Genomic DNA, 15084 nt, shown 5'->3' on the forward strand with positions numbered 1-15084 from the left:
TTCTCTTATGAGAGCGAAGGTGGAAGAGACAGAGGGGGAGTCAACATCTCCTTATATACCCTCTACCTGGCAGCAGCATTAACGGCTCCGCCTACAGCGCCCTCCAGTGGAAACAGTTATGCATAGTTAGACAGTTACTCAGTTACTTGCAATCATATATAACCTCTAACTTTAACCCTTTAATCGCCAAGGACGCCGTAACACGTCATTGCTCGCCATGCTTAATCTGCCAATGATGTCGTAACACGTCATTGAGATCAATATTTCAAAAATCTTGAGATCTACTGTTGATCCCCTCTCAACTCTCCAACGGTTCAAGAGCGCCATCTGGTGGCCGATCGGCGGATCGCCCAAACAGCAAACCGGAAACGGAAACTGGTGCTCATCCAAATTCGGTCCGACCACTCGCTATAGGTCCCGGGACTCCAGCTCGACACAATGGATAGCGATCCGTTACCAATAACTCAATAAACAACATGATTTGGACGTATATACTATTATACAACCTGGAGATGGATCGCATATTTCAACATCCCATAATAGCAATCTTTTTGCTCCACGCTCATCGCCCAACGGCCCGAGGAGACTGGGTTAAGTTTCAGCGTTTATTTTTACCGTGTTCGATACAAACTGCTCTGATGATCATATCACCCACACTACATGAATCATCTAACGTTGGCCACGGAATTATAAACGACCCCCCCCCCCCCCCCCCATCCGGTCAACATCAGATGATCAGTAGTAACTTCTAGAAGCACGTACATTTGAAATTTTTTATCTGGCGCCGATCGCTATCAAACTGTATTTGATCATCAATATAATGCATTTAGGGCTATAAATCACGTTCTGCAGAATGCTGCAGAAAACGATAAAAACATACTTATACTTTAGACCGTATTTTAGTATGAATATGTGAATGAAAAAGTAGAACGTTGCTACACCCTGAACAATAGATAATTGACGTTGAATGGGCCATAGTAATGTCAATTTAGCAATACAATTTAAAAAGTTAAAGCCCTGCAAAGAAGGGGAACTTCTCCATAGACAAATAGAGCTGGCAGAGGATGGTATAAGGATGTACATAAGCGTGGCAGAGAAAGGGTTAACATAAACACATATTTAACCCTGTAGTGGAAGGATACTAACATGTGATAACTGACAGCAGAAGTGACAGCAGTACTGACCGTGAGAGGAGCGAGCTTCGAGGCGCTCCTGGCCTGCTCCGCCAGTCTCTTTATCTCAGAGCCATAGGCGGCCATCTCCTTCTCCAACCATAGGTGGCGCTGCAGCAATGCCGCCGTGCTTGACTCGTCCTTCCCATGATCCTCGCTGATCAGCAGAGGCTTCCTGTCGCCGAGCCAGGAGGTGGCCTCCGTCACATCCGCAAAATACTGAGGACAGGAACATGTTTAGTTTGTTTCTTTTGTAAAATGTGTGTTATCGCTGATAGTAGCAGTGGCTAGTAGTATGTATGTAGTATGTATGTAGTATGCTAGTAGTGTGTCTATGATTGATTGATTGATTGATTTTATTTATGGATCCAAAGACACAACAAAAGTGACACTTATTTCCAGCATGGTCCCGATGTTCTGACCAGAAGACATATATACAAATAACATATAAAACAACACATGAAGGCGGCTACGTGGCGTAGTGGGCAAGGCACTCGCCACGAAATGCTGGAGACGCTGGGCTCGTCAGTTCGAGCCCAGCGCTCCACATTTGCTTTCAGTTTAGCTGGTCGTCCGCACTAATACACATTGGCCGTATTAGGGGGTGGGAAACTGATGGGTGGGGATCGGGCGTTGTGGACAGCGACTCCTACAGGTCGGTTGGTGCGCCTGCGCAGTAGAATCAGGAAGTGTCTGGGGCAGCGTGAGCCTCCCACGCGTTACTCCTCGCCACTGAGAGATCGAGCTGCGCAGGTGAAAAGATGCGACTGCTGTTACCTCAAGTACCGGAGGGGACTCGTGCTATGTATGACTTAGTCCACATTGCAGCCGGCTTGTGGGAGGCAAGAAACAGCGTCCGTGACAGGGGAGGGTTGAATTGGAAGATACGAAATTGGGATGGGAGAAAATATAGAAAATGGGAGAAAAAGTGGATCAAAAAATAAATAAAACAACACATGAAGCAAAAGTCCAATACAAGAAATCCATAAATTTAAATCTAAAAACAAGTCAATAACATCTTGACCAAATACCATAAAATAGCGCATTTCATTATACCATCATTAAAACAATAATCCAAGTATGACCTGACAGCTATCCGGCCACTTCACCCCAGAGATATGAGCGAACCTGACCGTTGAATATTCCTCTAGATCCTGACAGTTTTATCCTGAGTGGGAGGCTGTTCCACATTGAGATCCCGGTGTAGAAGAATGATCTCTGAGCCATGGACTTGACCCGCGGCACCTTACAAGAGCGAACACTGGCCCTGGTGTCGTGGCCATGCTGCATGTGGACCATATGGACCTGATACTGCAGAACACTGGCCCTGGTGTCGTGGCCATGCTGCGTATGGACCACATGGACCTGATACTGCAGAACACTGGCCCTGGTGTCGTGGCGCTGCGTATGGACCATATGGACCTGATACTTCAGAACACTGGCCCTGGTGTCGTGGCCATGCTGCGACGTGTGGACCATATGGATCTGATACTTCAGAACACTGGCCCTGGTGTCGTGGCCATGCTGCGTGTGGACCATATGGATCTGATACTTCAGAACACTGGCCCTGGTGTCGTGGCCATGCTGCGTATGGACCATATGGATCTGATACTTCAGAACACTGGCCCTGGTGTCGTGTCCCTGCTGCGTGTGGACCATATGGATCTGATACTTCAGAACACTGGCCCTGGTGTCGTGTCCTTGCTGCGTATGGACCATATGGACCTGATACTTCAGAACACTGGCCCTGGTGTCATGGCCCTGCTGCGTGTGGACCATATGGATCTGATACTTCAGAACACTGGCCCTGGTGTCGTGTCCATGCTGCGTATGGACCATATGGACCTGATACTTCAGAACACTGGCCCTGGTGTCGTGTCCATGCTGCGTATGGACCATATGGATCTGATACTTCAGAACACTGGCCCTGGTGTCGTGTCCATGCTGCGTATGGACCATATGGACCTGATACTTCAGAACACTGGCCCTGGTGTCGTGGCCCTGCTGCGTATGGACCATATGGATCTGATACTTCAGAACACTGGCCCTGGTGTCGTGTCCATGCTGCGTATGGACCACATGGACCTGATACTTCAGATAGCTTGGCGCTGTACCATTTACTATGTTGAACATGTGGTTCAGTTTCACCTGTTCCACCCTGAGGTGCACTGTCTGGTAGCAGTCCCACCTTTATGAATTCAGCACTTTCCTACATGCGTTCTGGGAGGCACACCTAGTATGTACCAAATAGTGTTGTTTTGCATCACTTGAAGTTTATTTTTTTATTTAGTCGACAGACCACTGTACCATGCTGCGCTCGCGTAGTCAAAATGACATTGAAGCAAGGAGGACACTAACAGCTTTTTAACAGCAAGTTCAAAAAGCCTGGTATTCCGATACAGGAACTTGGATATAATGTTGGCAGCACTGTTCTCACAGGAGAGAGACTGCTCTAGTGTAAGTCCTAGGTAATTGACACTAGTTTCCCTGGGACTACTGCTCCATTACAGGAGACTTCCATGCGATCGACTTTGCCTAATCTCCTTGTTGTGCCAAAAAGGATCGACTCAGGGCGGTCAGGTGGCGTAGCGGAGATTGCGCTCGTCACCAATGCAGGAGACGCTGGGTTCGAGCCCAGCTCTCGGCGTTGTCACCAGCTTGGCTGGCCGTTCACACTAATACAATTGGCAGTGTTAGGGGGTGGGGAAGCTGGCGGGTGGGAATCTGGCGTTGTGGACAGCGACGCCTACAGGTCAGGTCTCGGCGCTTGCTAAGCGGGGGCAGGACTTGGTGGAGATAGCGTGCCCTCCCACGCGTTACACTTCACCAATGAGAGTCCTCGCTGCCAAGTGAAAAGACGTCACTGGCTGTCGGCGCACGTCTCGGAGGAAGCGTGCGATCGACTCGGGACGCCCTTGTACCGACTCGTAGGAGAACATGCATACAGCCGCCAGGTAGGGGAGGGGGGGGGGGGGGATTGGCACAACGACTAATTGGGACGGGGAGAAAATCAGAGAAAAAAGAAAAGAAAAAAAAGGATCGACTCAGTCTTGCCTAGGTGAATGGACAGCTTATTATCTATGAGCCACTCTCTGGTACTTTCTAGACATTTTAGCTTTTATTCCCGTCTTCTAGCTAGCTGGGTACCTAGATAGCTCATTCACAAGGACAATTTAGCTAATTAACTAGCTGGGTACCCAACTAGCTCATTAGCAAAGATGAGCTAGCTAGCTGAGTACGGCAGCAGTGGTAGTAGTAGTAGTAGTAGTAGTAGTAGTAGTAGTAGTAGTAGTAGTAGTAGTAGTAGTAGTAGTAGTAGTAGTAGTAGTAGTAGTAGTAGTAGTAGTAGTAGTAGTAATAGTAGTAGCAGTAGACTAGTAGTAGTAGTAGTAATAGTAGTAGTGCCATATAGTATCAGTAGTAGCAGTAGTAGTAGTAGTAGTAGTAGTAGTAGTAGTAGTAGTAATAGTATTAACCTGTTTAATAACAGTAGCAGCCTGTAGTCTGTTCTTGCGGTTGGTGACCTCATCTCGGAGGTGGCTCCACTGTTTCTTGAGGGTTCTAAGCCACTTCTGGACGGCCTGCTGGCTGGGGTGGTTCTGTTTAGAACCCAGCTCCTGGCCTCGACCCAAGACACCCTGACACAGAGACTCATGAGCCTGGACCTCTGCCTCCAGAACCTGAGAGAGAGAGGGAGAGGGAGAGAGAGAGAGAGAGAGAGAGAGAGAGAGAGAGAGAGAGAGAGAGAGAGAGAGAGAGAGAGAGAGAGAGAGAGAGAAGGCCAAGGTTAAACATCTAGACTAGAGAGAGCGGGGTGGCTGGGTCGTAGTAATAGTGCTGTATATTGCACATAATATATGTAACGGATGGTATCGTGAAGCGCAGTCAAGAAGGGCTGGGGTGAGTAGCGGTGCTATGGGTTGAACTCACTCTCACATCCTCAAAAGACACATAGACCCAGCACTTAGAAGTGAATTCACCTCTTGGTATAGCGGTCTGTGTTGCTGCCTGCGGTGTGGGAGACCGGGGTTCAACTCCCACTCGGGGCATCGAACTTTGAGGTGACGTTGTCACAACCGTTACATATATATGGTTATATATTTATATTTACAGCATACTGTCTAAATCCATATCTGAAAATCATGTCTTCATGTCTATGTGTGTCTGCATGTCTGTGTGTGTCTTCATGTCTGTGTGTGTGTCTGTGTGTGGGTCATCATGTCTGTGTGTGTGTCTGTGTGTGGGTCATCATGTCTCTGTGTGTGTCTATGTGTGTCTTCATGTCTGTGTGTCTTCATGTCTGTGTGTGTGTCTATGTGTGTGTCTCCATGTCTGTATGTGTGTCTATGTGTCACGTGTGTGTCTTCATGTCTGTGTGTGTCTGCATGTCTGTGTGTCTGTGTGTGTCTGCATGTCTGTGTGTGTCTATGTGTGTGTGTGTGTGTGTGTGTGTGTGTGTGTCTATGTGTGTGTGTGTGTGTGTGTGTGTGTGTGTGTGTGTGTGTGTGTGTGTGTGTGTGTGTGTGTGTGTGTGTGTGTGTGTGTGTGTGTGTGTGTGTGTGTGTGTGTGGATGTGTAGAGAGAGCACCTTGTGTTTCTGAAGAGCCAGGTGTATCTGGCTGAGGTCCCTCCCCAGGCCGGAGGTCTGCAGACGGAGCCACCGCTCGTACACCCAGGCCTCCAGCTCCTCGCAGTCGTGGAAGAACTCAAACAGCTTCAGCTGGCCCTCCAACTGTCTCCTCCTGTGGGGACAACAGGTCTGCGTTCAGAGAGACCGCCGGGGGAGATGTTTAAAGTAAACCTGTTGTTGCTGGAGGCTAGTTCTAGCGGAAGCCGAACTAGAATGGAGAAGTATAAGACAACTCCTTCCCTCCACTAGTCTGAGGGTCCACCTAGGGCAAGTGTTAGTAGTACCCTCTCTAGCCCCCCTACCTAGGGATACAGGGTGTTAGTACCCTCTCTAGCCTCCCTACCTGGGGATACAGGGTGTTAGTACCCTCTCTAGCCTCCCTACCCAGGGATACAGGGTGTTAGTACCCTCGCTAGCCTCCCTACCCAGGGATACAGGGTGTTAGTACCCTCTCTAGCCTCCCTACCTGGGGATACAGGGTGTTAGTGCCCTCTCTAGCCTCCCTACCTGGGGATACAGGGTGTTAGTACCCTCTCTAGCCTCCCTACCTAGGGATACAGGGTGTTAGTACCCTCTCTAACCTCCCTACCTGGGGATACAGGGTGTTAGTACCCTCTCTAGCCTCCCTACCCAGGGATACAGGGTGTTAGTACCCTCTCTAGCCTCCCTACCTAGGGATACAGGGTGTTAGTACCCTCTCTAGCCTCCCTACCCAGGGATACAGGGTGTTAGTACCCTCTCTAGCCTCCCTACCCAGGGATACAGGGTGTTAGTACCCTCTCTAGCCTCCCTACCTAGGGATACAGGGTGTTAGTACCCTCTCTAGCCTCCCTACCCAGGGATACAGGGTGTTAGTACCCTCTCTAGCCTCCCTACCCAGGGATACAGGGTGTTAGTACCCTCTCTAGCCTCCCTACCCAGGGATACAGGGTGTTAGTACCCTCTCTAGCCTCCCTACCCAGGGATACAGGGTGCCACACTGCCTTGTGTCCGTGGGGATACGCAAAGGCTAAGGGAGAAAACCCTGAAAGAAAACCGCACTGCCTTGTGTGTGTAGGAATACGCACCGACAATGGGGTCACCTGTGAGGAAGGGCATCCGAGGTATAAAACAAGCTAGAAACCATAAAATTATGACTCCAGTGGCGTGGAGTTATTGCCCGTCCAACCTCACAGTAGTGGGAAAATAGGGACGTAAAACGGAGATGATGATGATGATGATGATGATTTCTGAAGTTGAGCAGTGAGTTGTACTGAACCTGTTGTTGCTGAGGTTGACCAGTGAGTTGTACTGGGCGTTGAGAGCTTTGATCCTGGTCTGGATCTGCTGTCCATCTCGGGCCCCTGTCCCCTGGGGGAGACAATATATCACTGTCAGCCAACACAAACGTCAAGGATTTCCGTATCAACGCCTCGTTGAGATCTATTGACCCTGGCGAGCAAAATACAATACATTCAAATAAATCAAATCAAATCAAATCAAATGTATTTGTAAGGCCCGACAACACACGTTAATGTCCCCATGGGCCGGACACGTCTTCTTTAAACAGGTCAAAAAGAAACATCACAATAAATCAAGAACAAAACAAAAACAGCATAAAGTCCAAAAAATTTTTAATAAATGAATGCAACACTCCCAGACATACCCCACGCGAAGGTAAGGAAAAACTCACTAAAACCTAGCAATAGGAAAAAATGCACCACAGGCAATGTGGAGAAGAGAAACCTTAGAAGGGCCGTTCAAGGGGGGATCTCCCTTCTTAGGGCTTGTGTCCATAGCGGACGTTTTATGAGTTGTCAGCTCCTTTCTGTCATTCATTTCTATGCTACAGACGCGACAGGCGCGCTCCTTTTACCAGCGCCGCGCCTCGCGTTTTAGCGCTCTCTGCGGCAGCGTTTTTGGGCGGAGCGCTCCCAGCGCATAAAGTTCAACTTTTGGAGAGGAGCGCGGCTCATCAAGGTAACTCTTTTCGACCGACCAATCAACATCGAGCAAGTGGCTGAGCCGCGGCAGTCGCGAGACTCAGGAAAACGCTCTGAGCTTTTTTTTTTTGCTTTTCAAAGCGGTCCGCCTTGAAAAAAACGTCCGCTATGGACACAAGCCCTTAGATAGTAAATAGTTATACCATTCAACAAATATCACTTTTATATGCAGTTCATTCCACACTATAAACTGAAACCTGAATTCAAAAATGTTTCTATGTTAACATTGTCATGTTCGGAACATCTTCATGTGTAGCCGCCGATTTAATTAAGATTTAGCTATTTAGATAATAGAATATAACATGCTATGCAAACTAGTTTGATTCACATTAACTAGTGTTAGCTGTCACATTTCACAGCTGACATAGCAGCTCTGGTAGCAGATGTTAGCGCTGATGTCTGCTAATAGCCCAAGAGGATGCTAGACGCTATGCATTGTGGGATAGATTTACATTTACATTTTACATTTAGTCATTTAGCTGACACTTTTATCCAAAGCGACTTACAAGTTTTGTATGACAAGTCACCAGGAAGGGCACAACTCTATCAGCTGGGTAACAATGTTCATCAAAGTGTTGAGTGCTACAGTGTAGGTTAGTTTATTAGGAAAAGTGCATGACAGTAAGGTTAGTTAGCGTTCTTTTTATTTTATTTTTATATAACTGGGGTGGGCAGTTCGTTCCACCATTGTGGGGCAAGGACTGAGAAAAGGCAGCTTCTCCTTGATGACCCTCCCGGAGCTCGGATAGGAGTGGGTCTGAGACGGCCAGAAGATGCAGAGTGTAGGGGTCTTGAGGGTCTACCTTCAGTGCAGCGTTGCTGATGGCCGTCAGGGTCTCTCCGTGGGCAGAGATCTGGGTCTCCAGCAGGTCCTGCTTCTGGAGCAGAGCCTCCACCTCCGCTAGCTGCTTACCCAGCTCTGTAGAACCAGCCTGGACCTGGACCCAGGGAGGGGGGGGGGGGGGGGGGGGGGGGGGGAGAGAGAGGGGGGGGGGGTGAGAGGGGGGGGTGGGGGAGAGAGAGGGGGGGAGAGAGAGGGGGGGGGGAGAGAGAGAGAGGGAGGGGGGAGAGGGGGGGGCGAGCGAGGGGGGGAGAGAGAGAGGGAGAGAGAGAGAGGGGGGAGGTGAGAGAGAGGGAGAGAGAGAGAGCAGAGAGAGAGGGAGAGGTGAGAGAGAGAGGGGGGGGGTGAGAGAGAGAGAGGAGGGGGGGAGAGAGAGGGGGGGTGAGAGAGAGAGAGAGCGAGAGGGGGGGGTGAGAGAGGGGGGTGAGAGAGGGAGAGAGAGGGGGTGAGAGAGAGAGAGAGAGAGGGGGGAGTGAGAGAGAGAGGGGGGAGGTGAGAGAGAGGGAGAGAGAGCAGAGAGAGGGGGGAGGTGAGAGAGAGGGAGAGAGAGAGAGAGGGAGAGAGAGAGGGAGGTGAGAGAGGGAGAGAGGGCAGAGAGAGAGAGGGAGGTGAGAGGGAGGGAGAGAGAGCAGAGAGAGAGGGGGGAGGTGAGAGAGAGGGAGAGAGAGCAGAGAGAGGGAGAGAGAGAGAGAGGGAGGTGAGAGAGGGAGAGAGGCAGAGAGAGAGCAGAGAGAGAGGGGGGAGGTGAGAGAGAGGGAGAGAGAGCAGAGAGAGAGAGAGGGAGGTGAGAGAGAGAGGGGGGGAGGAGAGAGAGAGAGAGGGAGAGAGAGAGAGCAGAGAGAGAGGGGGGGGTGTGAGAGAGTGCAATGAAGAAAATCATACCTACTGTAACGATCATTCTATCCTAAATAGTTCTATGATATTATAAGAAATATTATTGTCATTTCACACACACCAAAAAAACTGAAACCTAGTAACACGCCAACATTTTGGGAAATTAGCTTAGAAGATGGATACCAGTTTCCTCTCTGTGCGTTCAGTATGAAAGCTATCTGGCTGCACATTAGCCTAGCTTAGCACAATGAATGGAAGTGGACATGGCCGGTTAGCCTTCAGGAGAGGTGTTAGTTGGACAATGCCTAGGCTAACCGGCACTGTCTGCTTCCATTCATTGTGCTAAGCTAGGCTAAAATGCAGCCAGATAGCTTTCTACTGAACGCACAGAGAGGAAACTGGTATCTATCTTCTTGTCTCTCTCTGGAGCTAATTTCCCAAAATGTTGGCGTGTTCCTTTAACAAAAGATGACCAAATAGAATACAACAAGATAATCTCTTATTCATTCAAGTAGGACGCAGGTAAACCATTTATCTCTTTGCAACAACATCCCAGGAGTGCAGGCCTACCTGTAGTTCTTTGAGTTCCTGTGATACCAGCTCCATGTCTCTGAGGACACTGAGTGTTTGGACTACATTTCCCAGCAGCCCCCTCTGATCCTCCAGCTGTTGAAGCAGATCCCTCCAGCGACGGTTGATACTCTCCTCTCTGGAATGCAAACACATACACATATGAATACAAATACACAGACACACAATTCACAATTCATCGATTCTACAGACATCCTCGGATTTAAATGAATAATATGGAACTAAACTCAATCGCGCGGATATAGCTATAGTGAAATAGAATGGACACATCTACATTCTGCTCTCAGCACACCCCATTCCTTTCATGTAGGCTATATATTTAATAATATATATTATAAATCTATAGTTTTTAGCAACGACGCACTAACGTACGTTACGTACTGTACGTTGTATTGAATGAGGTCCAATGTCCCCGATGACATCACATGGTGGCCATATTCAAACTTATTTACTCTCAATAACTGTCGAACTAAATTAATGTGTGCAAAACTGTTTAGAGTTTTTGGATGTGTGCAGTGAGCAAAGTATCGCGATACTACTACGTATCGATTTTTCCCCCCACCCCTATAGGCAATACCCAGCCCTAGTGCTAAGCTATAGGCTAGAAACTGGTATCCATCTTCTTGTCTGACTGTGGAGAAGACGGCGAGCGCATTTCCCATAATGTCCCATAATGTTTCGCACGCATTCCTTTATAAAAATAAATAAATAAAAACGTCCGTCCGGACGGTGGGATCTAGCCGTCCTGCCCATAGATATATATAGAACACTAGATAGCTTGCCCACGCTGCCGGCCAATGGAGAGCGACGTCACTGCCGCCGCCATCTTGTGAGGGTCAGCCTTGAGTGAGAGTGAGTGAGCTGCACCGACAAAAATACTCATAACTCGCTGAAATATTGACGGATTTACAAACGGTTTGGTTTATTACAAGCATTATTAACGTGGCTATGATTCAAGCGGTTTGTAAAAAAAAAAACATCTTTAAAACATTTTTTTTATAAGTATGCAGTATCATAACTACATCTTTGATGTTTATAGCAAACCAACCCGTTTGTAAATCCGTCAATATTTCAGCGAGTTATGAGTATTTTTGTCTGTGCAGCTCACTCACTCTCACTCAAGGCTGACTGGGGCAAGATGGCGGCGGTTCAGTGACGCTGGTGACTCCTCCTTAAGCTATCTAGTGTTCTATAGATATCTATGGTCCTGCCTACCTCCTGCTGACAGAGTCCTTGCTGTGGTAGTCCCCTCTCTCCACCATCTTGGCCATGTCGGTCAGGGCCCTGAAGCGCGGCTCCCTGGCCAGGGCGTCGGTCCCCAGCGCCTCCAGCCTCCGGGCCGCGGCCTGCGCCTCCTCCAGGCCGGACAGGCCCCGTACGTCCTGCCTCCGCACCAGCCGGGCCGTGTCCTCCAGGTAGCCCTCTCTCAGGGCGGCCTGGAAGTCACAAGAAGTGTGCAAAGTTTTTTTTTTTTAAGGGCTGGGACTTTATCACATTCATTTAGATTAATTAACTATACAGAAAGTTTAATCGCATGATGATTTTTCTTTATTGTGTAAGGATGTAAGGATGTTCAAAGGAGACCAGACTCATGCATGTGCTATAAGTATAAAGTATAATAAATCGCAAATAACTTTTCTTTCTTAGTCTGGTTTGTTCATAAAAATGTTCATGTATAATGTATATTCATTGATTCACTCGTATACCAAAATTCATTTGAATTGAAAAATGTTGCTTTTCGCATCAAATATTGATATGCGATTCAAATGTGATTAATTTCTAATAATTAACTATAAAGTCTCGAATTAATTCGATTAAAATGTTTAATCGAGTCCCACCACTATAGTTTTTTTCAATACATGATTTGAGAGACATTTTGTAAATGTACTGTTCAAAAAGCTAAGAAAGGGATTAAAAGGAGATGTATTTCTACTGTTGGGGTTAACTTGTGGAACAATGCTGATATACATTTATTTATGAATGAGTAATTCCCTTTTTTCTTTTTTTTAATGGTTTGTATAGCTATTTTTGAAGATTACAAATGTGAATACTTTTTTTTTGTTATTTTCTTTTAGAATACTGTTTTGGAGTCTTAATTTTGTTAAGAATATAGGACAGGCATGTATAAGCATTATGCTTCAGTCTGTACCTTTTCAGTCACTGCCAAATCAAAGATTGTTGAATGATTGTGCATATTGTGTGTGTGATGACTGAATACAACTACCACCACCACTACTACTACTACTACTACTACTACTACTACTACTACTACTACTACTACTACTACTACTACTACTACTACTACTACTACTACTACTACTACTACTACTACAACTACCACCACCACCACCACCACTACTACTACTACTACTACTACTACTACTACTACTACTACTACTACTACTACTACTACTACTACTACTACTACTACAACTACCACCACCACCACTACTACTACTACTACAACTACCACCACCACCACTACTACTACTACTACTACACTACTACCACTACTACTACTACTACTACTACTACTACTACTACTACTACTACTACTACTACTACTACTACTACTACAACTACCACCACCACCACTACTACTACTACTACTACTACTACTACTACTACTACTACTACTACTACTACTACTACTACTACTACTACTACTACTACTACTACTACTACTACTACTACTACTACTACTACAACTACCACCACCACCACTACTACTACTACTACTACTACTACTACTACTACTACTACTACTACTACTACTACTACTACTACTACTACTACTACTACTACTACTACTACTACTACTACTACTACTACTACTACTACTACAACAGATAAGATAAGATAAGATGAGATATTCCTTTATTAATCCCCTTGGGGAAATCCAGGCATCGTAGCAGAATGGGGGAGGGGGAGGTACAGGTAGTAGAAGACATGATACAGGTCATAGAATTATACAGTGGAGAAGTAAAAATAGGCAGTGTAAACAATATAATTAACTCTGGACATGCGCATATGGGCAAGTGGGCAGTGTAAAGAGGTCAAGGTGCAAGATGAGGGTATGTATGCCCTCTCAGTTATATTTGCCCTACAGTTACAATATATATATCTAATCTAATAATAACTAATATCTACTCTAATATATATAATCAAAAATGCTAAATGCTACAAATGCTAAATATATGCTTTGATGGAGTAAGTATACAGTATACACATAAGGTGCAGTATGCATAAGGTATGTGTATGCCGTGAAATACTTCATACGTTATATTATTGTCCGTTTAGGTAGTCCAACATGACCCTTCTGTCAGGTTGGAGGTGATGGTGTAACGTTTGGGGTTTTGCTCTCCTCAGGGAGCAAAGCGTTACCTGGTGGTATTTGACCTGTCTATCTGCCCTAATTGCATTCATTGGCACCTGGTGTGTCTAGTTATGGTGGCTTTATATGCTCTTCCGTGTCACTACTGAGACTGTGAGTCGATCACTAAACTGTCCGTGAGTATACCTACTTGCTAAGCCTTATTGCTCCTTGCCACGGAGGATACATTTGTTTTCTATACTTCTGAGTTGCTGTGTCACTTTCAATTGCCGTTCGAATTCATTACCGTATGTATATGCAGCGCCGTCGTTTGACGCATCTATTGTAGCGCGTTTTGGAGACTTGCTTTCTCCCCTTTGTTTTGCCAACTGTTTTATGCGTATCGTTGAGCTACTCGAATTAAAGGAGCAGTGCTCAAATTCGAAAAAAATCAACATCCGTCTCTCGTCGTTTCTGTTCTGCACTGCACCTGGGTCCAACACACCTACCTAGTACCCGCTGTAAATGGTGGGAGTCGCTCACCTTGTTTGCAAGGCTATAACTATTTAAATATTATAGCTATGCAATACTATGGCCCATTTGACATCGAGTATCTATCGTTCAAGATGTGAAAAGGGAATCTTTTTTCCATCCATACATTCTCGTTTTATACCGTGGTGAATATAAGTATGGTTTTAGAGTGGTCTAGGGTAATTCCTGGGAGGCTAGTAATGGCCCGCGACGCATATTATACTTAATCCATTGGCATTTCGTCCCTATACACGCTACAATAAAAAATTCAAATGCATATGATCAGTATATTATGTTCCATCATGCATGCATGAAAGAGGGGGGGGGGGGTAGTTTCTGATTAATTGATTGTCAATAACGGCATTCGTTAGTACAACAGCATACGCTGATCAGGCGTAAGCTAAAATCACAACCAAGCTGAAATTGACGTTAAATTGCTCTTACCTGTGGCTGATGACATTCTAAAAAGAATATTCCAATTATTTGATTGCCATATGCTAGATCGTATGTCCATTTGGCCCTCGCCATAACCCCCCACAGCATAATTAATCGGGCGTCCCGAAAGCGATTCAATGCGATCGGGTGAAGATCTTGATCCACGTTACTAGAAAACTCTGCCCGGATGACTTTCAATGATACACAGAGTCATACACAGAGTCACAAAGGAAGTGCGACATCGGCCGCATACCACAAGGCGGCGGTATTGGACCGTTGAGATCTCAGACACATTGCCACACAGTACCACAGCCTTCCTGGATGATTTATGAATGGAAATAGCGAATAAAAGAAATAACGATCCAATAACGAGAATATCGTTGTTGGCGTCCAACGATTGGCGGCCAATAACGAGTATACTTGTCATTGGCGGGGAATGAGTTAACAGTGTTTGTGCCTGTGTTGTTGTCTTCAAGCCTGTGTCATAGTATATATATTCAGAGTCAAATGTTTTTGTATTGCCTATATTTATTGCAAAGTATATTATAACCAACTCATCTCAGTGTTTATTTGTCTCATATTTTTATATTCAGAGTTAATTATATTGTTTATCTTTCTCATATTTTCCTATTCATATTTAATTGTATTGCCTATATTTCTTTCTACTATTACCCTGCCCATACCTGTACCTCCCCTCCCCCATGCTGCTATGACCCATCAATTTCCCCAAGGGATCAATAAATGAATATCTTATC

General features: G+C 46.2%; 1 protein-coding gene across 1 annotated transcript in view; it reads right to left on the minus strand.

Annotated features, from left to right (window-relative positions):
- The window catches only part of sptbn5 (spectrin, beta, non-erythrocytic 5), a gene marked incomplete at both ends in the record, with an annotated part of 191394 nt that overhangs the window by 137086 nt on the left and 39224 nt on the right, over nucleotides 1-15084 (minus strand). The window contains 7 exons of the mRNA XM_084308563.1: nucleotides 1173-1391; nucleotides 4649-4852; nucleotides 5761-5914; nucleotides 7061-7152; nucleotides 8588-8722; nucleotides 10030-10168; nucleotides 11266-11486. Of these exons, the coding sequence (XP_084164689.1) occupies nucleotides 1173-1391; nucleotides 4649-4852; nucleotides 5761-5914; nucleotides 7061-7152; nucleotides 8588-8722; nucleotides 10030-10168; nucleotides 11266-11486 (1164 nt within the window). The remainder of the gene's footprint in view (nucleotides 1-1172; nucleotides 1392-4648; nucleotides 4853-5760; nucleotides 5915-7060; nucleotides 7153-8587; nucleotides 8723-10029; nucleotides 10169-11265; nucleotides 11487-15084) is intronic.

The sequence above is a fragment of the Notolepis coatsorum genome, assembly GCF_963971535.1.
Source record: "Notolepis coatsorum genome assembly, chromosome: 2".
In the NCBI taxonomy this organism is placed as follows: domain Eukaryota; kingdom Metazoa; phylum Chordata; class Actinopteri; order Aulopiformes; family Paralepididae; genus Notolepis; species Notolepis coatsorum.